The sequence below is a fragment of the Rattus norvegicus genome, chromosome 6 (genome assembly GCF_036323735.1).
Source record: "Rattus norvegicus strain BN/NHsdMcwi chromosome 6, GRCr8, whole genome shotgun sequence".
In the NCBI taxonomy this organism is placed as follows: Eukaryota; Metazoa; Chordata; class Mammalia; order Rodentia; family Muridae; genus Rattus; species Rattus norvegicus.
The window spans coordinates 111,528,108-111,552,206 of record NC_086024.1 but is presented as its reverse complement, the minus strand read 5'-3'; the positions used below and the strand labels follow the sequence as shown (position 1 = coordinate 111,552,206).

The following is a 24,099-nucleotide window of genomic DNA, read 5'->3' as shown; positions in this document are numbered from 1 at the left end:
AGGGTCCATTTTGGGATCTCCAGAGCTCACCTTTGTCTCAGTCTGGTTTGGTTTTTCAGAGATAGAGTCTCACTATATGTCGTCAGGCCAATCTTGAACTCACTATTTAGTTGAGCCTGGCCTTAAAGGCAGAGTGATCCTCCTAGCTCACACTCCCAAGGACTAGAATTACAGAGGTGCATCTTTGTGCCAGATGGCTTTGAAGGGCTACACATGCACAGACAGGAGGTTGTACCTACCTTTCACTGTCTACCACACATGTGGTCAGTCCCTGCCCCACTCCACAGCTGTGGTGAGCGACAGGCACAATGTCCCAAGCTTTGGACCCAAAGAGAAATCCACTGTAGCTTATGGTAGCCCCAGCCTGCCCTGTCTTCAAGGACTCCTGCTGCTTGTGCAGGCACTTTTAGTCCACACACTGGGGACAGTAGGGGTGCAGAGTGAGTCAGGTGAGGGGTGCAGAGGTGAGGTGGGTGAGGGATGCAGAGGTGAGGTGGGTGAGGGGTGCAGAGGTGAGGTGGGTGAGGGGTGCAGAGGTGAGGCCACCTAGCAGGAAAAGCTTTCCATAAGGTTTTCTTCTACCAGCAGCTCAGGTGCCCCAGCGGCCCAGTGTGGAGCAAACTTCCTCTTCACAGAGCCCCCCCACCCCCACCCCTCCTCATCTCCTTGGCGGCTTCACCAGGCTTGGTTCCCCCCTCCTCAGCAGATGGGCAGGGTGGCCGGCAGGTTGGGAGCTGGCTTTGTGTATCCCTCCTAGTACGATTATTAAACGCAAATTACAAAAGACGTGACCCAAACGATCTTTATTTCTTCTTTCAACAGGGTTGCCTGCAGGGCCTTGATTCCAAATTCCGTTTCAATTATCTCGGCCATTTCCCACACAAAGCGGCTGGTGTTTGTAATTGCCAGTGAGGAAAGAGGCTGGGAGAGGAAGTCAAGGGGCTCTGACTCATGGTGTCTGCCTCTCCAGTCTGAACTTGCACTTGTAGCCATCAAAGCACCACACTCGGCTGGATCACCAAGGGATGGATGCTGGCAAAGAATGGGTAACAGAGACCTGAGCCCCACAGCCACATAAAGATCTAGGGTTTTTCTCTTCCTCTCTGGTTCTCTAAGTGGAGGCACCTCCACCGCTGCTCCAGAGAGTCCAGGAACACAGGATGTGTAGAGACAGAGCCACAAGACCTCAACCTTGTCCTTGGGCTATGGGACCTGACGGGCGGTGCTTCAGGAATCTAGGAAAGAAGTCATTGTGAATGTCCCTGCCAGCTTTCTCTGATCGCCCTGTCCCCAAAGCACTGAATTACGAATGTTGAGAGTTGTCATGACATCTCACTGTGTTCAGGATAGTGTCACTCCATTGGAAAAGAGACGAAAGTTCATGCTTTATAGCCCTGGGGTGGGAGCAGTGTCTGGCTGTCCCACTCAAGGGGGAGGGGGCAGTGTCTGGCTGTCCCACTCATTGGGGGGGGTCAGCTGACCTTGAACAATGTGACCTTGTTGAGCTTTCATGGGGCCATCATCTGTGACACTGAGGTATTTGTATTTCGACCTCATAGGGATGCCAAGACCACTAAATTAAATTCAAGGTGAAACCTCAGCACAGTTTCTAGCACACAGTAGGTGTGCCATAAATGTCAGTAGCTGTAGTTACAGCCCAAATTAATATACAAAAGCAGGGTAAAGCCATAGGTGTGCGTGGCTCTGTAGTTCACCCCTATCAGCCTTCTGGCATCTAGAATCCCAAGGAGGGATTTGAGGCCATCCAGATTCAGGGTCAGTGGCCCCACCGAGGGACTGTGGGCAACAGGCCCCAGGCCCAGATGGGACAGCACGAAGGGCGATTTACAGCCCCGCTTAGCCAGGGCCGGGCGAGTCATTTGTCACGCCAACCCCGGGCACCTTGTTCTACCTGTGTTGAGTGTGTTTTATTGGTGTTGAGCACAGTGAGGCCAGAGCAGAGTCGGGGATAGGAAACCCACTCAAGTGAAAAATGAGGGAACCAAATGGGATTGAGTGGAGACGGACGGGGAGAGACAGCAGGGAAGGCGGTGAGGAGAGATCAGAAAACGCAAGACAAATGTGTGCATCAGACCCCGGGGTTCCCAGAAAGAGGGGCACAGGGCACCTCCTGGGCTCTGTCACACACCCCAAGAAAAGACATCCAGGAAGGAGCAGGGTTCCAGCCTGAGCGGTCCTGGAGCCTACAGGCTATGGGTTCCAAGGAAGGTTTTAAACAGAAAAGCAAACCCAATTCTTCTGCCCTGCTCCCCAGACTGACTACCCTGGGGGTGGGGGATAAGAGGCCCCAGCTGATCTGTTTAGGATTCCTTCGGCTTCCTTCACCATCCCTCTGCACAAAAGTTTCAAGTCTAAAATCATGAGCTGAGACTCTGGGGTAAGGTAGATGTAGAGATCTCTCTTTTAGGAACGAGGAAAAGAAAGAGCAGGAGAGGGAGGCTGGGGGAGAGGCAGAGAGAAAGGGAGAGAGGCAGATAGAGAGATAGACACTGGGCTTTGTGCCTGCAACAAGCCACTAAAGGTGCATTTTTAATTAAATTTATACAAAATGTGTCAGTTTTATCTCTAGGTTTCAAACCTGACTCTTTGCTATCAAAGGAAAGTATTGATCTCCATTGCCCCGGAGCTACCTGACTGAATTAAACAGAATAAATAGAAGGAGGAGGACAGAAGGGTTCAGAAACAACTGCAGAGAGGCGAAAGCTAATGGTCCCACCATCATTTGCTGCAATTAAAAAACAAAACCATTTAGAGGGCCTGTTAACACCTTGAAGTCAGAAAACACAAAAGCTCTAAACAGCTCCCAGGCAAAACATTTTAATTGCTACGACTGCTTCCATCTCTGGCTGGCGCTGGGGTATCTGTGTTTTCTGCTGCAATACCCAGGTGCATATGCACTGCCCTCCATCCACTGTGCCCACCTGCATCAGCCCCTCCCCCACGGTTCCTGGCCCTTTGTATCCAGAGCCCCGTGGAAACATTGTCTCCTAGCCCCAGACACATCTGGTCTTAGGACCCTCTCTGCCCCGGTTTCCTCATTTCTAGAAGGAGAAGAATAACAGACACCAATTAGTGTTGCAAAGAGGAAGCAATCTCTTATATTCTTGGTTGTGAGCCTAGCCTTTGACTACCAAGCCATCTCTCCAGCCCGGAAGCACTCTCTTAAAAGAGTTTGGTATAGGGCTTGGGGCAGAATGAATGCATAATACAAGGGAAAAACAGGAAGTAAGTGCCCACCCAACGTCTGGTGCTATCCTGAAGGAGGGGAAACTTCCTACAAATGCCCACATGGGACCCACCCTTAGCCTGTGACAGCAACTGCTTTGTGGGTGTAGTCAATCGTGCCTTCCTATTTGTGACATTTCTCCTATAGGCGTCTGGATTATGAATCTGAGCCTCTGACCTCCCATTTTGTCTCATAGGGCAGTAAAATGTATGTAGCCATCACCCCAGGGACTGCAAAAGAGGGACAAGCTGCCCAGGTGATAGTCCATGCTGGGTGACTCTCCCTCTAGCTGTTGCCACTCAATTCGAAATCCACTTGTTGGCATATGGCCAGTATAGGTGCCTGAGCCCCACACAGAAGAGCCCAGTGATTTCATACTCTGTGACTAGCATCTCACCTATGTAGCCCAGACCGGCTACTCCTCCTTCTCCTGCGATCATACCCCTTTAAGTGGTATATACCCAGGCTATAGGACCATCACTCCAAGGCCTAGCAAAAGAGGTTGTTCCCCTCTGTACCTGGGAGCAGTGGGCTGACCGGCACTGCTTAATTAAATAGGGGAAAGATCAGGTCAATGGTAGATAAGCGGGCAGGGTTAGGACACACAGCAAGAATGGGCAAGGGAGGGCTGTCAGCACCCTGGCCCGTGGAGCGTGATCGTTAATAATGATAAGCAGGAGAACAGGAATAATAAAGGACTAATGAACTGGCCCTGAAAGTGACAGGAGATGGAATCTGAGAGAAAGTGGCCCCCCTCCACCGGTGCCCACAGTCCCGAGGGGGATGGGCGAGGGGTACAGAAATGAACGCTCCCAACCACCTGCTTTTCAGAATGCTGATTTGTCCAGAGGCTCGATTACCCACCTCGAACACTCTTTCCAAAGCGCACCTTCCCAGACCACACCCCAGAGAGTCCCTAGGTCTCCAGGGAAGGGAGGCCAGGCACCTGCATTTTGTCTCCCCTGGAGCATAAACAGCAGGTGGTCGGTGAACTATGCCAGGTAGGGTATTCAACCCCAGAGCTGGGGCCCATTTCATGTCGCCATCATTCTAACAGTATGTGCAGCAGCACCTGCCAAATGACAGACAGTGGCAGAGTGTGGAGAAACAAACCCAGGCCACTCACACACTCAGCCAAGCCAGGCAATGCTGACTGTGCGCAGGAAGAAAGAAGGAAGGAAGCATCTTCCAGAACCATCTTGGTTTGTCCTGTTCCGGATCCTGGCATTGGTGCTGGCAGACACAAACATTGTCATTTCTTCTAATCAGAGGTCACCAACTTGAAATGTCCCCAAAACCTGAGCAAGAAGGCCAGGGAGACACTGGAGGGCTCTCGTGAGCCTAGCAAGGCTTATGCCATCCCCTATAGTTAGTGCTTCTGAAAGAAACTGTATGGGACTGGGTCTTTCCAGGAGGCTTCATTTTATCTTAACTTCGAACCAGAAGTTTGTGTCTCTACCTCCAACAGAGCATCTCAATTCTGGTTCTGAGAATGACTTGTTCGCTGCCTACCCACGGTCTTCCTCTGTACCCAGTACCTAGGAGCCTATATAGGGAGTCTGACATGGGTGGTCTCTGTGTGCAGTGATCCTGCCTCCAAGTGTTGGCATTTTCCTCTATAGGCTAAGAAAACATGTTAAATAGACACTTAAAGCAGATCACAAGAAAGTCTGATGTCCTTGGCTCAAAGGCAGAACTCCTCTCTCTATCCAGTGCTCCCATTAATGGGAACTCCTCTCTCTCCATCCAGTACTCCCATTAAGGGGAACTCCTCTCTCTGCATCCAGTGCTCCCATTAAGGGGAACTCCTCTCTCTCAATCCAGTGCTCCCATTAAGGGGAACTCCTCTCTCCATCCAGTGCTCCCATTAAGGCGAACTCCTCTCTCTCCATCCAGTACTCCCATTAAGGGGAACTCCTCTCTCTCCATCCAGTGCTCCCATTAAGGCGAACTCCTCTCTCTCCATCCAGTGCTCCCATTAAGGGGAACTCCTCTCTCCATCCAGTGCTCCCATTAAGGCGAACTCCTCTCTCCATCCAGTGCTCCCATTAAGGGGAACTCCTCTCTCTCAATCCAGTGCTCCCATTAAGGCGAACTCCTCTCTCTCCATCCAGTGCTCCCATTAATGGGAACTCCTCTCTCCGTCCAGTGCTCCCATTAATGGGAACTCCTCTCTCTCTATCCAGTGCTCCCATTAAGGGGAACTCCTCTCTCCATCCAGTGCTCCCATTAATGGGAACTCCTCTCTCTCTATCCAGTGCTCCCATTAAGGGGAACTCCTCTCTCCATCCAGTGCTCCCATTAATGGGAACTCCTCTCTCTCTATCCAGTGCTCCCATTAAGGGGAACTCCTCTCTCCATCCAGTGCTCCCATTAATGGGAACTCCTCTCTCTATCCAGTGCTCCCATTAATGGGAACTCCTCTCTCTCTATCCAGTGCTCCCATTAATGGGAACTCCTCTCTCTCTATCCAGTGCTCCCATTAAGGGGAACTCCTCTCTCCATCCAGTGCTCCCATTAATGGGAACTCCTCTCTCTCTATCCAGTGCTCCCATTAAGGGGAACTCCTCTCTCCATCCAGTGCTCCCATTAAGGGGAACTCCTCTCTCTCTCCAGTGCTCCCATTAAGGGGAACTCCTCTCTCCATCCAGTGCTCCCATTAAGGGGAACTCCTCTCTCCATCCAGTGCTCCCATTAAGGCGAACTCCTCTCTCTCTCTCCAGTGCTCCCATTAAGCAGAGCCAATAGGCAGAGGTGCAAAGAGCAGAGCCACCCCACACTGGCCATGTGTGACAATCCACATGTATGGATGTATGGCTATGTATCACTCACCAAAGGAGAGCCTGGTGGAGGACAGAACCTTACTGTTCTGTCAGGAGGAAGAGCTAACAGGTACATCATGCAGGTGTGACTGCTACCCGCTCTATCTGGAACATTCTATGAGGATGTATTGAGAAAGTCCTAGGCTCAAACCTCAGCTTCCTGTCTCTTAGAAGTGAGCGTAGCTGGCAGTGCATCTTGCTGCTGAGTGAGACGACAGACGGAGAGAGTGTTGCGTGGTGTACTGGCTGGTTTTGTGTGTCAACTTGACACAAGCTGGAGTTATCACAGAGAAAGCAGCCTCAGTTGAGGAAATGCCTCCATGAGACCCAGCTGTAAGGCATTTTCTCAACTAGTGATCAAGGGGGTAGGACCCAGCTCATTGTGGTTGGTGCCATCCCTGGGTTGGTAGTCTTGGGTTCTATAAGAGAGCAAGCCAGTAAGAAACATCACTCCATGGCCTCTGCATCAGCTCCTGCTTCCTGACCTGACTGAGTTCCACTCCTGACTTCCTTTGGTGATGAACAGCAATGTGAATGAATGTGTAATCTGAATAAACCCTTTCCTCCCCAAATTGATTCTTGATCATGATGTTTTGTGCAGGAATAGGAACCCTCACTAAGGCAAATTGGTACCAGCATAGCGGGGTATTCCGGTGACAACCTGACCATGTTTTGGGAAGGACTGTGGAAGGACTTTGGAACTTTGGGTTAGAAGAGCCATTGGGTGTTAAGATCTTCTGTAGGGGCTTAGAGGATAATGTTGAGAACAGTACAAACAATGGAGACCTGGCTTGTGAAATTTCAGAGGGAAGATTAAAGACTCTTATCAGGGCCATTGCTGTTTTGATTGTGACAATTCTGTGGTTTTGGTTAGCTGGGGCTGAAGAGTTCGCTGCGATTAACAAGATACCACTAAGACACGTGGTAACTGGCAATCACTTTGGAAACAGTGGTTCTCATTATGACTGGACACGAACACAAACATGGGTGCACAGCTGCCAAGGGCGGTGTAGGGCCCTTGCTTTGTCTTAACCACGAAGGACGCCATCTAAGAGAACACCTGGTCACAGAGCGCTCACTCTTCAGGTGTAAGTTAAAACCTCTGTGCCCTGGCATCTGAGAAATAGCTCCTTGGGAGAGTGACTGCCTCACATACACAGGGCTTTGGGTTTAACCCCCAGCACCAGGGGAAAAAAGAGGCCTGGGATACCTAGAATCCCTGCACTTGGGAGAGAGGCAGGAGGAGCAAGAGTTCAAGGTCATCCTTGGCCAGCCTAGGAGATGGATGATACCTAGGAGAAAGGGAGAGAGAGAGAGAGAGAGAGAGAGAGAGAGAGAGAGAGAGAGAGAGAGAGAGACCAAGAGACAGAGAGGGTACGCATGGAGCGAATTAAAAACCAAACAACACAAACCCAAAACAAAAACATAAAACAAAAATACCAATGACTCACAGGGAAATCCAGCTTCGATTTTCTAAGACAAAATCCAGCACCTTCCTACCTCAAGAAGCCACCTGGTCTAGCTTTGCAAGCTGCACACTATGACTTCACCCTCTGGCCCTCCTCATCCCTTCCTATCCTGGGAAAAAAACACCCCAGAGAGTTTGTGTTCTCTCCTCTACCGTCCCACCCAGGAAGCCGCTCAGAGTTAAGCAGAAAAACCATTGCTGCCTCTCTCCCAAGTGCGGGGATTCTAGGTATCCCAGGCCTCTTTTTTTCCCCTGGTGCTGGGGGTTAAACCCAAAGCCCTGTGTATGTGAGGCAGTCACTCTCCCAAGGAGCTATTTCTCAGATGCCAGGGCACAGAGGTTTTAAGTTAGACCTGAAGAGTGAGCACTCTGTGACCAGGTGTTCTTTTAAATGGCGTCCTTCATGGTTAAGACAAAGTAAGGGCCCTACACCATCCTTGGCAACTGTGAACCCATGTTCAGCCCCCAAATCTCTCAACCTTCCCTCTAGTCAACCTGCTTGCACCCCTTAGATCTTAGATCCTCTTGGACCAAGTCTTTAGTCTTGGTTTTGCTTTTAAAAGCACCTTCTCCTTTCCCTACACACCGTCCTACATCCAGTGAGGCTGATTTTCACTCTGCTTTTGTGCCTCGGCCTTCATTCTTAATGCTGTTAGAGCTCCCCCCACCCTCCCACCCCCCATTTCCTGTTAGAACAAGGCTGGCCCATCATCTACCACCCTCAGACACTTTCATTGGCCAGCAGGGTGCAGGCTGCTCTGAGCCTTGTTGCATCCTGCCATGGCGAGTACCTTTGTCTAGTCTATCCCTTCCCTGACTTCCAGAAGTGATACCCTGATCCTGGGCCACTTACATCACTGGGGCTGAGTCCATTTTCTCCTGAGTGACCTAGCATATCACAACATCCCCTTTTTATGCCCAGATAGCACCAGTGGGAGCTTACTGTGCATAGCTCCACAGAGAGTTGGGCTGTTTTCTTTTCCTGCTTGGAGACCAAGCTCTTTTGCTAAATGCCTGTGGTAGGAATTCAGTTCTCCCTTTTGAGCCTTTTTAGTGACACTGGATTCCCTTTTGGTACCCACAATTCTCTGTTTCTGACCCACCCCCTGCAACTCCACCTACAGGCAGCCAAGCCAATGGACCTATAGACAGCTTCGGAGAAGAGGCCACTGGCCAAACCTCCGTTGCCTGACCCTTCTGGAGTCTTGTCCCTGAAGAGCAGCACCACCGGAGCGAGGCCCGCTTCTTCCTCTCTCAAGCAGAGTGGGAAAAATATTTATTTCACATGTGAGCAACAAAGGGGAGACGAGGCAGAAGGATAAGAGAGGCTTTGGGTGACCACCATAATTAGATAGCAGTGAGAGGTAAAGGCAGGAGAAGAAGCAGGCTTCAGAGGCAGTAGTCTATCTCTGAGAAGGTTCTGGTTAGCTCAGTGGGGCTCTCTGCTAATAAGAAGATGAACCAGTCCCGTGCTGGAAGGAAGCAGCAAGCCTTGTCTCTTGTCGCCATGCCTAGTAACCAGCCAAGCACCACCGGATGCAGAGGTGGCCCCTAAAGCAGCTTTTCTCAGCCTGTGAGTCATGACCCCCAAGAGGGGGGGTCTAACGACCTTTCAGAGGGGTGGCCTAAGACCAGTGAAAAACACAGATAGTTGCATTATGATTCATTAACAGTAGCAGAATCACAGTTACGAAGTAGCAATGAGAATAATTTTATATGAGGGGGGTGAGGGTCACCATTTCAGGAGGAACTCTGTTAAAGGGTTGAAGCATTAGGAAGGTTGAAAACCCCTGCTACATGCACCGTTTGGTGGAGGCCACACCAACCATACTCCTTGCACACGGTCCTCCTTGGAGAAAGGCTGTGCCCTTCCCTGAGCCCACTCTGGGTGCTGTGTGTGGGTAGCAAGTTCTCCAGCCCTGAGGAGACTCCACAGAGGAACTGGGGGACAGGCAAACCCTCTACTTTCTCATGTAGGCCAAACAGATTTCTGGAGCCAAAGCTCCAGGCTTTGAGGGCAAAGTTTAGTAAACAGAGTTGGGGAGGGCCAAGGCATCACTCATTGGCTCTAGAAATGCCCCGAGGGCTCCATTAAACTCTTGTTAGAGCCTCAATGGCCAGCTCCTGGCCAGAGGACAGCCTAGCAGATGAGCCTGGCCCTCCGGAGAGCTTCCACCATCTCTCTCTGTATCAGGTCAGGGCCTGACTGCGGTGACAAGGAGTGGGAGATGGGATCCAAGTTCCAGGCTGGGAATGTAATTGTGTGGTGGTCCTCAGGAACAATCCTCACAGACAACAATGGAGGACCCGGCAGACGAGGAGAAAGAGGGCTTTCTGTGCAGCCGCTACTCCAGGGAGGTCTGCCTCACCGTTCAAGTCATTGCCACCACAGGGCCTAGAGCCCCAGAGCAGAGCAGAGTCATCTTCCAGCTTGGCTTCCAATCTGAGAGAAACGAGAAAGAACTAGGGTCCAACGGGAACACTTTCAGTTCTAAATGCTTCTAAGTAGCTGAGCGTTTTTTAAGAAAGCATGCGCATTGTATAAACATGTCCTGTGGGTCTAATACAGTCTGTGGACCTCCAGTTTGTGACCTTAGGAGAGATGCCCATGCAGACGCCGTCTGTACCTACTGTCTGTCACTGGGACCTATGACTTATGACGTATTTTCAACCCCCCCCCCACACACACACCGGAAGACAGAAGCTGAGACATGGGAACATTCCTAGTCATCTTGCCTCTGATCTGGCAGGGAAGAGACTTTAACTACACTGCCCTCCTGCCTCAATGACTATCATTCCCCTAGGGACACTTAACACCAGGCAGCCCAAGTGGCATGCAGGGGTCCTGGGACTACACTTGAAGTTCCAGTATTACCGTGCCACTTTACCTAGGGTCAGATTTCCCTACTCCTCCCACTGTTCCCTGTGTTCCACCCCCAATCAGACCCATGATTGCTGGATAGGGTTGACTGCAGTAGAGCTCAGGACCAGAGGATTTTGCAGGGCTCTCCGAGTCTCCAAGGCCTGCTTCGGCCAGGTGTTTTCTTGCAGAGAGCCTGCTGCAGCCGCTGTCTCTTCCCCCCAAGGCAGGCCGGTGGGTTGCAGCTGTGACAGATGTTCTTGGGCGGGCTGGCCAGCCCCCATTCTGTGGAAGCCAATAGCCCCAGCAGCCTGGGGAATTCTGGGCTAATGCTCAACCCTGGCACAGTCCTCTCTCGCTAACCCCTCCAGTCCAGGTCCCTGTGACAGATGCTGGGAACATACGCTGTGAATTAATTCGCTCCAGCACAGCCGCAGAGGACCAGCCTCCTCCTCTGTCTGTTCCTGCCACCTTTGCTTTCTGATTCTCCAATGCCAAAAGAAAATTTGGATTTTCTCTCCTCGTTTCTTATGCTGTGTCCACTGGGCTCCCACCCACCCACCTCTGTCTCTCTTGGGCTCACTGCTTAAGTCCTAGAGACTAATAGCATCAGAGGGCTGAGACGGAGCCCAGAGGCCCCCCTCCCCTGGCCCCACCTTCTTGTCCCCAGATAGGTTATGTCCCAATTTTCCCAGAATGGATGCATTCATTCCTTTCATAGGGAACTCTCCACCCTGCCCCGCCCTCAAGGGATGGGAATCTCTCCATTCTGCTAGTCTTTTCCTTACATCTGACTCAAATTGCTCCCGCTGAAGTGATTGGATGGAAACAGCGAAGCTTTTGAGTTTTTCCTCTAAGGAGCGGTTGGCAACCTTTTTCCTCGAAAGGACTGAATGGTATATATTTTAAGCCTTATAGTCTGATGGTCTACGTTGCAGCTGAGTTCTGCTCGCTTGACCCCAAAGCAGCCACAGAGCACACACACATCCACATGTGAAAACGACTGTGATCAGGCAGAGCTTTAGAGGGTAAGGGGTAGGCTGGCGTTGGGCAATGGTCTGTGGCTTCCTGATTCCTGCTCAAGCAAAGCAGTGTGCTTCTTACCTCAGAGGGAAGTCCCTCTCTCCCCTCCACTCTCTGGAGCAAGCCCAGCAGTTGGTTCTTCTGCTCTGGGGAGGAATTGCCCTGTTTCTTCCTTGGCTACCTCCTTAGCATCTCAAGTTAGGGCCAGTTCTCCTAGGGCTCTGAGCTCAGGAAAGGAGCTCGACAGATTGCACACAATCTCCTACTTGTACCTAAAGCTCTTCCAAGCTGGAAACATGTTTCCACAAAGAAAGGTGAGCTGGGCAAGAGGGAAATAAAGAGAGGAAAGAAGGTGTCCCCTGAAGATGCCACAGACACCTTCAAAAGACTTGAGGAGACATGGAAAAAAAACCCTAAGGATTGAAGAATGATGCCCTAAAGTACTAAAACAAACAAACAAACAACAACCACGACACCTTGGGAAGGTTAGGCCATCTGTGTAAGGGTCACATAGTCATATAAGATGTAGCAACCTCACTCCCAGGAATCCAGCTAAGAAAACAGCCTTTGTCCCCACAGAAAGCCTTGTACAAAGAGTTCAGTCCCCAACCGGAAGCCACGCAAATACCTACCAATGACCAGTGAAAAAGAACCAAAGATAGTGGAGAAAATTCCACACAGTAAGAGAGACTAGGCAAGTGTTTGTGGAAGATTCAAACCTGCACATTCTGAACACGCGTGCAGGAAATATCTAGAAAGTGCATACATAAGGAGTCATAGCAAATGGGTGGTTACCCAGGGCTGGAGCTGGAAGCAAGACACAGAGAGCAGGGCAGCCAGGGGACGGCATGGCAGTAATGTGGCCAGCTCCCCAAACTTACTAAAATCACTGAATCGAACACTTTCAGTAACACCTTCGCACAGAGGTTTCTGTGTGCCCACATGACCCACGAACCACTGAGCAGAGCCCTTCATCTACAAGGCCCTCAATGCTATCAGTGGGGTATTTTAGTTTGTCTCTGGAGCATGGAGTTGAGAAGCCTTCGAGATTCCTGAGGATCGGTAAAGACAGCTGATAGCCTTTAGCCATCAGCCTCCAGAGACAGAGAAGGCCCCTAGTTCCAGTTGCAAGCCTCCCCTCAAAGATTTCTCACTGGACTCTTCATCAAGAGCTGCAAATTCCAGGGAGTGTTGTGCCTTGCACCCCTCTTAAAACATTGTCTTGCCAGCCCACTGGACACACCTGGACGGCGACCTAGGATCTGGAAGCTTCCTCCTGACCTCTAGCACATGACAGGGCCCATTGTTCCCATGGCATACAGCATAAATAGTTCTGTTTCACCAGGCTGAGGCATGAATAGGAATTTTAAAAAAAATTAAAAAACTTTTTCCTATCATGCTTAAAGGACGGAAGAAGCAGAGACCGTGACACCCAAGAGGCCTTTGGGCACACAGAGGCATGGCACCTTATCTCCTCTGATTGGCTTGACTTCCATACCCTGACCTCTAATACTCCTCGGGTCAGGCCAGGTCTATCCTAGCCTCCTGGTTCTGGGAAGGCCCTCGCCACTGGACCAGCAGTCTTACTCTTTCCAACAGCCCCTTCAGGGACAGCCAAGAGGAAGCCTCTCCTGGTCAAATGGTTATTTTCATTTTTTCTTTTAGAGCCAGGTATGCTGGGCTGAGCTTAAACTTGCCATGAAGCTGAGGATGACCTTGAACTTCTGCTAATCGTGCTGTCTCTGCCTCCCGAGTTGAAAGATTCTAGGTGGGTGCAGAATTGCTAGTTTCTGCAGTGCTGGGTTTGAACCCAGGACTTTGTACATGCTGGGTGAACACTCTACCAACTGAGCCATAAGGGCCACTGTTTTAAATGACAATGCATACGTCTGGCCCTCCTGGGCTCAGGCACAGTGAAGGCTCCTTACCACAGCCTGTAGGAGCTGGGACTAGGGGTTGTGGTAGAAAGTTCTAGAGAATGCTGGATTCTGCCCAGTCATTACATTAGATGACTTTTGCAAGCGGAAGGCAACATAGGTGCCATGCATGCTGTGGAATAAGCTTTTGACCACCAGCACTGTCACTCACTCAATACTGGATGACCCTGGGTGCTCGCCTTCGGCCTCAGCATCTGTCACATGGGTGAGCATGTTTCACCGTGTCCCCGACAGCTGTGGGATAGTGGCTGGGGAACTGCATGTGCCTGCCGAGAGTCGTCCCACAGCTAGTGCACTTGAGCACTTAGTGTGGGTTGGAACTGGCTACAATTGTAGGGAGAAGAAAGGAGCCAAACCCTAGTCGCTAGCCTTGGCCAGCCGAAGACCTCCACGGTTGCTAAAAGCCTGGGGGCCGCTGTAGAGTTTGCTGGTAATTAAGGGACTAGAATGCAGCCTTTGTCCTTTGGGTTTCAGAAGGATGTAGGCTCAAGAAAAACCAGCCTGGATGAAAACTTCTCGGTGGCCATGGGAATTATTCCAAAGAAGGCCTGTCTAGTGTGTGACTCTGAGAGGAGGCAACAGGACCCCAAAGCCACTAAGTCCCTGAGTTTATAATTAACCGACAAGCATCCACTCTGCAGATCTGGAGCCCAGTAGCTCGCCAGGGAAGGGCACTGTAGCCACACAAAAATAACCCCCCAGTGGGTTTTTGAAGTGTTGAGCCTCTTTGTTTTTCTGAATTTTAATGAAGGGCTTTCCAAGCAGGAAGGCTCAGCACTCAGCCTCCCACTCAGTGGCCAGAGAATGGGCCTTGGCTGGCTTCCTGCACATCAGCTTAGGCAGCTGAGGAAGACTCCCCTTGTCTCCCCCCTCTCCAAGATGTCTTGAGGGGGGAAAAGAGAAAAACAAAACAAAATCGGAACGGTTTAGGCAGCCGGTGGGGCTTCTTGTCCACCTCAGCACATTCTGAAGCTGGGGAACAGACACCAGCCGCTTGCTGTGCCAGGAAAGTCAGAGGCTACTGAAAGCAGGGGTCCTGGCTCCCCAGGACATTGCTTCTGGGGGTTTTCTTAGGGGTGCCAGGATGGAGCCTCCCAGTTTGAACCAGCAGGAGGTTCTTGGGATCCACAGGCAGAAGGAAGAGAGTAAAATCTGGGCAGTCACCCACCCTGCCAATGCCCTCCGGTTATCAGTTCCTGACCCCTTCTGGGAGGGCACAGAAGGTATCCCCCTAACTCCCCAGGCCTCAGGTGAGCCAGCTCTAGGCACCACACTCCTGGGAGCTAAGGCCTCCTGAGAAGTGGCAAGTGCTCCTGGGAGCAGCCATCTTCCCCACCCCCACCCACCGCATACAGCTTTCCCTCACGTTCTTCAACTATGTAGAGTCTGGAGTCCTTATCTGATTGCTTTAAAAAGTCACCTTCCTGCTACACATGGTGTTGTGCCTGCAGTTCAGCACTTGGGAGACTGAGGTAGGAGAACCTTAAGTTCAAGGGGAGTCCGGCCTGTGTAATAAGACCCAAGCTCAAACTGCAGCACCACAAAACAAACAGAAAAGAGAAAAGGGTTGCTTGCCATCCATCACTCACGTGTCTAAGGTGGTGCTGGGCAGAATGGAAGAAATGTTCACAGAATAAAGTCATTTATTGAATTGGAATGCTCCAATGTGTCCTACTGAAAATAAATATTCTATTACAAAATATTCTGTATAAAAATTGTAAGCTGCTCACAAGCTCCCATGGTTTTAGACTTCATGCATTTGTCCAAATGCACAGTGGCGTTCCTGGGTCAGATGTGCCTCGATGGTCCAACGGGGTCCTCCTTCTCTGCCCGCAGCAGGTCCCACTCTGTGAGGAGCTCTGAGGACACCTCAGTGTATAGATGGTCCCAGTCCCAGCCCACATCATCCTGCCAAGATGAAGATTGCTGGGTAAGACCAGGACAAGCCTTCCCTCCAGCCGCCTTCCCACCCGACCCAGGAAATGGCTGCCAAGCGGAGCATCCAGGTGCAGAGCAGGGAAGAGAACCTTACCTCTCGCACTTCATGCTCTGGGGCCAGCACTTTGGTGAGGAGCTTCAGGTCAATCTCCCCATCCTGCAAATGCACAAAAAGCCAGGCTGGACCCTTGGGGGCTTCAGCATTGCTTTTACACAGTAAGGAACTCCCCAAACCAATACCCCAGAAAGTCTTGATCAAAGAACAAACCCCATGAAAGGCATGGCCACTGGGGAGGAGGGAGGCATAACCTTGGGGAGGAGGGAGGCTTTGGCATCCTCAGCATGGGACTCACTGGGGAAAACAACAGGAGGGCAGAATGCATCACACATGGGCAGATGGCAGCAGGGCAGCCATCAGGTAGCCATCTTGTGCGGTGAGGGTGACCAGAGTGGCCGGGAACCTGGAACAGGAGCCTATGGGATGTCACTGCCAGCATTTCTCGGCAGCCTCGGGGATGTGGAGGAGTGTATACAGCTCTGGAGGAACTGAGAACTTTTCCCATGGAGATCCTGGGAGCTGGGCAGAGGTGGGTCCACTCACCAAAGTCTGAAAGGCTGAGTATTTCATAAGATCATTGTCCAGGTCACGGTAGGTCATCACTCGGTTTACCTGGATGCTGAAGGAAAGGGAGTGAAAGAACCACAGGCAGCATTGGTTCCAGGAGAGAGCTTGACCCATGACTACGTCTAGAACCTTGTGTACAGACAAAATGTCCCAGGAGAGTGTGAAGAACAGAATGGAGCTGCTTGTCAGAAAGACCAGCAATGCCTGCTGCCGACAGCATGCCCATGTGTATGTGCTGCGCTTCCTCACCAACTCCACACCTAGCTTTACCTACCTGGGCGGGGACGCCACCTGCAGCACAAAGTCTTCCTCCTGCACATCTTCCAGATCTGGGATCACAGGGATATCTGCAAAGAGAGGTGGAGCAGCACAGTGCACGGCCTGACCGGGACTCCTGCCTGTGTAGTCAGTCAGCTCCCACAAGCCAGACACTCCCACACAGCCAAACATGGAGCCACTTCTGAGCCAGGAGCTGTCCAGAGAGTATGTTGGAGCAGCACTTGCTGATGGGCTCTGGTACTTGTGTCTCCCTTGGAATTTTCCTTAGTAACCCTGATGTAGTTCCCACATGTGGTGGTTTGAATAGATCACTCCAGGAGGCCTTGTTGGAGGAAGTGTGCCATTGTGGGGGTGAGCTTGGACACCCTCCTCCTAGCTGTCTGGAAGACGGTCTGCTCCTGGCTTCCTTTGGATGAAGATGTCGAACTCTTGGCTTCTCCAGCCCGTGTCTGCATGCACACTGCCATGCTTCCTGCCATGATGATAATGGACTGAACCTCTGAACCTGTAAGCCAGTCCCAGTTAAATGTCCGCCTTTATAAGAGTTGCCTTGGTCATGGTGTCTGTTCATAGCAATGGAAGCCCTAACTAAGACATCAGGGAAGGGGCCTGGAGTGACTCTCCATGGAGAAATGTAAAACTCTCAGTCTTTGGAGCATGGCTTCGAGGAAGGCAGATGATAGTGGAACCAGTGGACTTGGCACAGTAAGACCCAGAAAGGACAGTGTGTGCTGTCACAAGCAGAAGTGACACCCATTCGTGATGTAGATCTACACATGCACTAGCTCCAGAGAGCAGTTATCCCAGTCCAGATCCCAGCTGCACGGTTACCTCTGGGGGACACTTTAGTCAGAGAACCCACTCCCGACTCTCAGAAATCAGGCCTGCCATTGGCCAGGCCTACTGTGACACTAGTTTAGTGGTCCACACTCTCTCCAGGAGGTTTTCCTTCTTGGAGCTCTCCAGACACATCAGACATGTGCAGAGATATGAGACTGCTCCTCCCACCAGTCTAACAATGTCACCCAAACAGGAAAGAAGAGAGAGCCAGGCCTGTCACTTCATTAGGGCAACATGCTTACGTTGCCAAAGAGTGTCCACAGAGATGAAGACACATTTCCTCCAAATGACTATCTATCACCGGCCGATTTAGGGGTTTTGTTTTAATTGATCAGAGCAAAGAAAAAAGAGGTGGGGCAAGAAGAAAGGCCACACAGGGTGAGGCAGTCTGGGACCCTAAACCAACTGCATATACACAGCCAAGAAAACATCTCAGAAGGAAGGCCAGTGCTTCCCTGGGCTAGATGCAATTTTAGTTCTAAAAGAGGCACACGGCATCCCAAGAACGGCTGGGAAGGTCCTGGCCACTTCTGGCCTAGTCATTACTTAGATATTGTGACTGTTCTAGTCAAGCCAAGAGCACATAAATGTCTTTATTACTACTTCCAACAGCAGACCTCACACTCACCGTACCCAGGAAGGGAGAGTGAGCACAGGAGAGGGGAGACACAGAAAATAAAATAGAGAGAAAAGGACAGAGAGGGGGTCCCTCTGTGAAGAGGGCTAAAACTATAGAGAAACTGCCAATAAAATAAGCAAGAGACACGTACCCCAGCCCCCAAACACTGAGCCACATTCAGGAAGTCTGGTATCTAAAAGGGGGCACATCCAATCTTGGATTCTATCTCTCTGTCCTGTCAAAAACACAAGTCATAGTATTCCCCCAGATTCCATTTCTAAAACTAACAGAAATTTAGATTTCTTTTTTCATTCTCCCACAATCGATACATCATAGTGGTGGGGCTCCCTGGCTAACTCTGCACTGTCTGTCCGGCAGAGGGACAGGGAAGCTGGCTGTGCTCTGTGCTATCCGCAGAGTGACAGTTTTAGAGGGGGCCAGTCAGCAGCTCACTGTTGGCTCTCCTTGGCTATGGAGTCCAGCCTGAGATGAATATTCAGGAGTTGCTGAGAAATGGCCCACGCTGAGTTGGGGCTCTGGATGGGGTCTTCCCCAAGTCCCCTTTCCCTCCACAACTCCAGCATTTGGACCCTGTCATCTCAGCCTGGCCTCTTCAAGCTCTGAGGAATTACACTTCTGCTCAGCGTTCACTGTCACTCCCTGTGGGCCTTCCTGTTGGGCCCCACTCCCCTCCTCCAAATGCGCACAAGGGAGTGTGGGGCCTGCCCATCTGCGACAGATCAGAGGTCAGCGCAGGCCTTGGCAAAAGGCCGCTCAGAGTGGCACTGGTGGGGCTGGCCACACAGTGGGGCTTCTCTCTAATTGGAAGCCTGGTGCCCAGTAGAACCCGGTGAACCGCCTGAATGGGACGGAGCCAGCGATGACAGCCAGGCCAAGACAAGCTGGAACATTCCGGCACAGTGACAGCTTGAGCTATCACAGCAGAGGCAGGCTATCCAAGCCCGGCTCCCAGTGGAACAGGTGGCCGTGGAGCAGGTTTTGGGCAAACTTCAAAGAACTTCAAATTTTAGGAGTTTGGATTTACAACCACAGACAAGTGCCGGCTTATATTTTCAGAGGACATTCTGGGAAATCCGTTTGCATTTTCTCTCCTTCCCTTCCCCCATCCCAACCCCTTAGTCACAGACACCATGGACAAAGCTAGAGAGGAAGAGAGGGGAAGAAAGGGAGGGAGAGGGGAAAGGGAGAAAGAGAGAAAGGGAGGAAGAGAAGAGAGAAAGAGAGTGGGAGAGAGAGAATATAGACTCAGAAATCTGCATCTTCAGGGCTGAGAGATGCTCAGTGGATGAAGTGCTTGCTGTGTAAACCTGAGGAACTGAGTCCAGATCCCCAGCAGTAACCCAAGTGCTGAGGTGGAGACCAGCAGACCCTTGGAGCTTAGCCAATCAGTGAGCCCCAGGTTCATGAGAGTGCTGTCTCGAAAACATGGATAAAGGAAGACACATCATGTGACCTCTAGCCTCCACATGTTTGGGTATGCCCGCACACACATACGCACACATACACACACCACACACATGACCAGCACACACACATGCCACGCACATGACCAGCACACATACATGCCACATACCTGACCAGCACACACACACACACACACACACACACACACACACACCACACACATACATCACACACACATACATCACACACACGACACACATACACATGACACACACATACATCACACACATACATCACACACACATACATCATACACACACATCACACACACATCACACACACATCACACACACATCACACACACATCACACACATCACACACACATACATCACACACACATACATCATACACACACATCACACACATATCACACACACATCACACACATCACACACACATACATCACACACACATACATCATACACACACATCACACACACACATACACCACACACACAGACACACACACACATCACACACATGTCACACACACACACACACACACACACACGACTAGCACACACGGGTTGTAATTTGACACTTTCAGAACACACAGGTCAACAGCACTGGAGGGGAGGGAGGAGTTCGTCCTTTTCTGCAACACTGAGGCCATGACCAGGGTTCTTTGTGTGTCAGGTTAGTTCTCTCCCACTGAACTGTATCCCCGGCTATCTGCCACTGTCTCTAAAAACCGATAATTCCATGTACCTTGTCCCCCCTTTCCCTTCCAATGCTTCTTGAAAAGCAGTGGTGGTGAGGGAGTGGCAGGTGAGGCGGGTGTGAGGTCCTCTCTTAGGGGAGAGCACAGGAGTCAGGAGTCAGAATCCAGGTACCGCTTATACTAACTGTGCACCTTATACCCTCTGTGCCTCAGTTTCTTCATCTATAAGATGAAGGTCATGACCACTTCGGGCTCTTTGGCCACTGTGAATATCGAATGCAATAATGGAAAATGCTATTGGGTGAATCTCCATGGACAAATATAAGAGAGAAGAAACTCAGCCCTGGGAGCATGGCTTCTAGGAGGGCAGCTGAGAGTGGGACCGACAGGCTTGACACAGTGAGACACAGAAAGGACAGTGTGTGCTGTCACAAAAACTGACACCCATTCATGATCCACACATGTACCAGCTCTGGACAGCAGCTCCAAGGGCTGGCAGCTGTTATGGCACCAAGAGGCTGTGGTCCTGTGCTATTTTCCTCACTCGATCCTGCCTAACGAGGGTAAGGTTTTTAGAAGATAGCATGAGGGTGAAGCAGGATTAAGTAGACTATGTGACATGGAGCCCTTAACCAGCGATACAGCCAGGCCTCTACCTCCTCCAAGGCTCTTGCAAACCAGGAAGCTCTCTTTCTTTCCCAAGTTAAGGCCTCTCACCTCCAAAGAGACCTCTCATCCAGTGGAGGGCCAATAGACTTCCAACAGTAGGGTGGCTTTCCTTGGGTTCCCAGATCTAAATAAACTTAGTCCCCACTGAAGTGACCAGCTTGCCGCTGTCCACAAAATGGGAGAAGCATGCCTATACCGTAGAACCCAGGGATACCATCCTATCATGTCTCACAAACTCCTCAGCCAGAGAAGTGTTCACCTCTCCTTCCCCTTCTCTGGGACTCATCTCTCATCTCCTTGCTTAGAACTGGGGCACAGGTAGAGTCTCCCTGCCCCTCCGTATCTGCTGCGTAGCCCCAGGCCAGAGCCCTAAGGTGTCCCACCTCACCTTGTGTATTCCCTCCCCGCCTATGTTAGCTATCTCAGCAAACTACACATCTGTCCTTTTAAAGTGCTGTAATGTTCTTCTGTACATACAGGTGTATAGCACTCTTTCCAACAGACGTCTAGTATTCCCCTAAGTGAATGCTCTGGGACGCATGTGACCCAGTCCAGAGAGGGTCTGGTTTGGAGTATGGGGTGCTGGAGTTAGGGACAGAGCAGTGAGAACTGGAAGAGAAGCAAGATAAAGGCTGGCAGGGACACTGTGAAGGTCACTCGGGAGGGGAAAGACCTTACAACCCTGAAGTAGGTTGGGGCGGCGGGAGCCTGAGGCCCAGAAGACACTGCTCGCTCGGCAGGAGAGAGCATGTAGGAGAGGAAGGACATGCAGAGCCAGTGAGAGAGCAGGTGTTGGCTGCTTGCTGTGCACACATTATGGAAACCATGATGGAACAAGCCGGGCAAAACTGCCAAAGTGGGCTCTGTGCACAGCAAGAGATATACACCAGGAGGATGAGGAAGATACACAGCCCTTGGTTTGTGACCAACTGAGTCCCATGGGCCTTGCGTAATTCATTTGTGACTTCGGATGGACTTCACAGTGGTCTGCAGGACAAGGTGAGTGGAATTTACCTGTGCCTCCCACCCGCATGGTAAACCAGCTGGGGTCAAAGGTATGTCCACAAATAAACAACAGCAAAATAAAGAAGGGCTGAGAAGAAACCAATCAACAGATGCCCCTCAAATGCCAAGTCATGCACAGGGCACAGGGAGGGGCCCAGCCGGACTCCTTTAGGGTCTTCCGGCTGCTGTCCAACGTGGTGCCACTGGGGCCTGCACTGCCACGGGAGGAGTTGTTCTTCAGGCCGACAAACAATGACTCGGATACTTCCTGGATTTCAAACGATCATAGCAAAGGCTTTAGCTGGCTTGTAATCTGCAAGGCCTGCTGGGAAACAATGGATGATTGGGGACAAAGGGGCAAAAGTAGAGTTGTTCATCTAGACCCACTAAGGGCTGCCTGGTCCCATCCTGAGGCTACGTCACACGGTTCTTCATTGATCTCCACATTCTGGAAGCTCCTGAGAGGCTTGTGTAACAGAGCTCCGAGAATCTGGTTAACAAAGGAAGGTAATCATTCTCTCTCTCTCTCTCTCTCTCTCTCTCTCTCTCTCTCTCTCTCTCTCTCTCACACACACACACACACACACACGCACACGCACACGCACACACACACACAGCTAAGATCACTGAAACGAAGTATGGGGCTGCAGATACAGAGCTTGGTGGGTAGAGTCTCTGTCAAGCATGCGCAAGGCCCTAGATCTAAGCCCAACCACAGAAGTACATAGATAAACGGTGCCTATAGAAATATAAAATTTAATAAATATACACCCCACAACTACACCAATTACAACTGGTTTCACCGGGTAGAAGTTATCTTTTATCCTGGAACGTTTTACCATGGAAAGCGTCATCACCCCCAAATACTTCAGCCTGTCCTACTCCCTTGGCCTGACAGTGAAGATCTCAACTGCTGCCTCAGGTGAGGCCGCTCCAAATGTCTACAACACCCCAGGCGGAAGCTTCCACTCCCATCCCACGGTCTGCACTAAGACAGACTACGCTCACCCACCCCAAGCTTTGGTCTTTTGAGACAGAGTCTCCCTCTAGCTCAAACTGGCCTCAAATTCACAGAAATCTTCCTGCTTCAGCTCTCAGTGTTGGGATCACAGGTCCCAGCCACGTCACCAGCAGAAGGCAGATTTTAAGACTCCGCTTACCCTGAGTACAGACTGAATACCTCACGGGCTTCACAGAGAGGAAGCGCAGCAGGGCCTCTGTGTGTGGTCTCTGGGTCCTGGTCAGGAGACGACAGCCTCTTGGGTTCTGCTTCTTACTGAGCTGGTTTTTCGGTTAGCAGTTCTGGGGACAACACTCATGACAAATGTTCTACCACTGAGTTTTATCCTGGCCCTGCTGGTTTTCTTGGCTGGGGATTTCTACATGCCTCGTTAGGCTTCTGTAGGACATAGCTTCTCTTCGATTTAGCTCGTTCTTGCCTTGACATCCTCACTTTCCCAGATCCCTTAGGGTGTTCATGACAACATCTGTCCCCACCGCTTCATCTGCTAACGGCGCGGAGCACACACCTCTTGGCAAACTTCTTTTCCACTCTGTGACCTGGACGCTGCAGGGACTTCCTGGGCTGTTAGGGCTCATGCCCGCCATTCATAGTTCAACAACCAGTCCACAGAAAAGAGATCTGGACGGCTGCTTTCGTGGCCATGTTCTCGGTGCACGGTGACCTGGGGACAGGGATTGCTGTACCTTTTCTCCATAGCTGAAAACTTTGTTTTACTGAATGCTGTTACCTTCTGCATCACGTATGGGGAATTTTAAGCAGGCAAATGGAAGAAGGTCTGATTGAAGATGAAGTTAAGTGAAAGAAATTGGTCTCATTTAGCACATGACAGGATTCATCTGTGTTCCCAAGTCCACTGAGGTGGCATCGTGGGCGTTTCATATTCATGAGCCGCTGCGACACTGTGTCCCCTCATTTACAAAGAGCCGTGTTCAGCAAATTCCGTCCCTGTGGACACCCCGTGCATTTCATGGTCTTGTCAGAGAGACATCAAACGCTCCAGTAACCAAATACCAGAAAATGGCTTTAATTAGTGGAGCTCAATCGTATAAATAATTTTTTTTTCTAAGTGAAAAAATGGAGACTTTTTTAAAAGGGAAAAGGAAAGGGAGAGAGCAGTAGGCAACAGGCTTCAAACACCTGGAGGAACAAGGGAGAGAGGTCTCGGAGGGGTCCTGAGTGCTCCCCTGTACTGCCTGTATCAGGGGATGAGGTCTCCAGGTCCCCAGCAGGCCTGCTGTCTGACGGCTTGTCCCTTGTGATTTCTACCCCTTACCACAGGGTCTAGGCTGTCCTCATCAGGGGCAGATGAAGCAAAGAATGCAGAAATGGTGGCAGAGGCCAGAGAGTCACACTACAAACCCCAGGACCGGGGCTGACTGCAGGCAAGAGGGCGGCTGGAGACAGAGGCCTGCAATGGACGACAGAGCAAATGCCTGGCCCCACACAGTGAAGTGCCACATGCTCCTGCTACACCAAAACTCTCCAGACCAGACCTCGAGAGCAGGAGGGTCAAAGAGACACTCTGGCAAGTGCCTGGTCCGAGACGGGCTGTGGGTCCCCACAGTTCTTGGTAGGTCAGCAGCAGAGAAGGGGTTT

General features: G+C 51.0%; 1 protein-coding gene across 6 annotated transcripts in view; it reads right to left on the bottom strand.

Annotated features, from left to right (window-relative positions):
• Positions 1 to 14,982: 14,982 nt before the first annotated feature.
• The window catches only part of Ift43 (intraflagellar transport 43), a 76,536-nt gene continuing 67,419 nt past the window's right edge, over positions 14,983 to 24,099 (bottom strand). For all 6 annotated transcript variants that reach the window (XM_017594099.3, XM_017594100.3, XM_006240370.5 and 3 more), the window contains 4 exons: positions 16,195 to 16,267; positions 15,897 to 15,972; positions 15,390 to 15,452; positions 14,983 to 15,265 (listed from right to left, as the gene is read on the bottom strand). In XM_017594099.3, coding sequence (XP_017449588.1) covers positions 15,146 to 15,265; positions 15,390 to 15,452; positions 15,897 to 15,972; positions 16,195 to 16,267 — 332 coding nt within the window. In that variant the 3' untranslated portion in view covers positions 14,983 to 15,145. The remainder of the gene's footprint in view (positions 15,266 to 15,389; positions 15,453 to 15,896; positions 15,973 to 16,194; positions 16,268 to 24,099) is intronic.